Source organism: Stegastes partitus, unplaced genomic scaffold, assembly GCF_000690725.1.
Source record: "Stegastes partitus isolate 25-593 unplaced genomic scaffold, Stegastes_partitus-1.0.2 Scaffold2459, whole genome shotgun sequence".
Taxonomy (NCBI): Eukaryota; Metazoa; Chordata; class Actinopteri; family Pomacentridae; genus Stegastes; species Stegastes partitus.
The window spans coordinates 41,140-43,027 of NW_007580190.1; the positions used below are offsets into that span (position 1 = coordinate 41,140).

A 1,888-nucleotide genomic window follows, 5' to 3' on the forward strand; every position below is an offset into this window, starting at 1 on the left:
GGTTTCTCCGTACTCGGACTCTCCTTGTGTCGAGTGTCTCTGTGACCTGAGAGGATCAAAGTCTTCAGTCTGCAGCAGAGATGACACACAGCCAGGTTATTGTTGTTGTTGTTGTTGTTGTTGTTTACAGTCTTTCCGGCAGCAGTAAACATGTTGTGCAGCTCTGACTGAGTGTGTGTCTGTGTGTGTTCAGGCGTGTCTGCCGGTCAGTGTGTGTGTCAGGAAGGCTTTGCGGGTCGCCGGTGTGACCGCTGTGCGTTTGGATACAGAGACTTTCCCCGGTGTGTTCACTGTGAGTGCAACCTGTCGGGCAGCACCAACAGCGACCCCTGCAGCACCTGCACCTGCAAGGTAACCGCTGACATCATCGAGGGGGTGGGGTCACTCGTTCACCTGCTCCACTCTTTAACTCATTTAATGTCACAGCTGAAGCGCTCTGGTGAGATCTCACCTGTTCTCTGACGTCTCACCTGTTCTTTCCTCGTCAGGTGAACGTGATGGGAGCTCACTGCGATCTGTGCAAGCCAGGTTTCTACAACCTGCAGGACAACAACCCTCTCGGCTGCACCGACTGTTTCTGTTTTGGTGTGTCTGATGTCTGCGAGAGCTCCGCCTGGTCCACAGCTCAGGTAACACACACCTGTGCTCAGGTAACACTGCAGTACATCGTGGGACTTCTGAAAACATGAGGACTGATTGCATATTTTGTTGTTCAGGTATTTCATACAAACGCTCGGCTCCACCCCTTTCACTCCCTCCACAACCACCACGTCCTCCACGACAACGACCTCATCGTTCCCAGCAACACCTCCTCTGGCTCCTCCCACCAACAGGTGCTCCAGTGGGCGGCGCCTGAAAGTTTTCTTGGAAACAAGGTCAGCTACCATTTCAACATATGGCCCAATAGGCAACCTGTCTGTCTCGATCCAATTCCATCTGAATAAGAGATAAGAGCGTACGACTGATGTCCCCTTGTCCTGATTGACCTTCATCTTTTGATTTTCCATTTTTGCACAGCAGTCATTGCCAAAGAGCGACACCTCCTTCTATACCTAGAAGGTCTGATTGGTGGTACCAATACCTGAAGTATTTCAGCGGTGCCTCAGGGTCATTTGTGTTCCTGTGCTTTCTGTCTGAGTTAAATTCAGCCAAATCAGCTGCTAGTTTGTGACAGTTTGACTTTATTTTTTTTAAACTAACGAAGTCTGTCTGTCTGTCTGTCTGTCTGTCTGTCTGTCCGTCTGTCTAGCTGGTGTCCTATGGAGGTTTCCTGAACTACTCTGTGGGTTATGACGCCCCATTGGACAATGAAGACCGCTCTCTTCCCGCCCACTGTGACATCGTCATTGAGGTGAGAACCAGCCCGTGTTTAGATCGTCGTGTCTGTTGCATTGTGGGATTGTTTGCAGATAACTTCTGCACCTCCACAGTCGACCGCCTCTTCTCACTTCTTCATTCTTGACCTGTTCTCCTCTCGTCTTAGTCCTTCCATTCACAAGAAGGTGAGGAAGCAAGTGTTTGACAAAATCAGACGTTGTCGTTTCAGCCCTCTAAACCCCCACAACGAAAACATCTCCACAGCGACACCTGTAAACAGTCATTAGATCTGAACTTTCATGTGGTTCTTGATCTGATGTGTCACGTGTGACTTCTCATTCTGTCTGAAATATTAACCACATCTAAGTGTAAAATAATTTATCTTTCATCTGAATCACTTCACTGTACATTTCTGGAAAAAAACAAAACAACTTGATCCTGTAGAACCAGAACCTTCCTCCTGGTTCTGATCCTCCACCACCGACTCAGCAGAGACCAACAGGAAACATCCAGAGAGTTTCAGGTGAACTGCAGCCAGAGTTTCCTCAGAGAGACTGAAGGAGAATCCATC

At 48.7% G+C, this 1,888-nt stretch overlaps 1 protein-coding gene across 1 annotated transcript in view; it reads left to right on the forward strand.

The window, feature by feature from the left end:
• lama1 (laminin, alpha 1) overlaps positions 1-1,888 on the forward strand; it is a 34,539-nt gene that overhangs the window by 8,794 nt on the left and 23,857 nt on the right. The window contains exons 8-12 of the mRNA XM_008305283.1: positions 3-95; positions 194-351; positions 489-629; positions 717-875; positions 1,250-1,351. Coding sequence (XP_008303505.1) covers positions 3-95; positions 194-351; positions 489-629; positions 717-875; positions 1,250-1,351 — 653 coding nt within the window. The remainder of the gene's footprint in view (positions 1-2; positions 96-193; positions 352-488; positions 630-716; positions 876-1,249; positions 1,352-1,888) is intronic.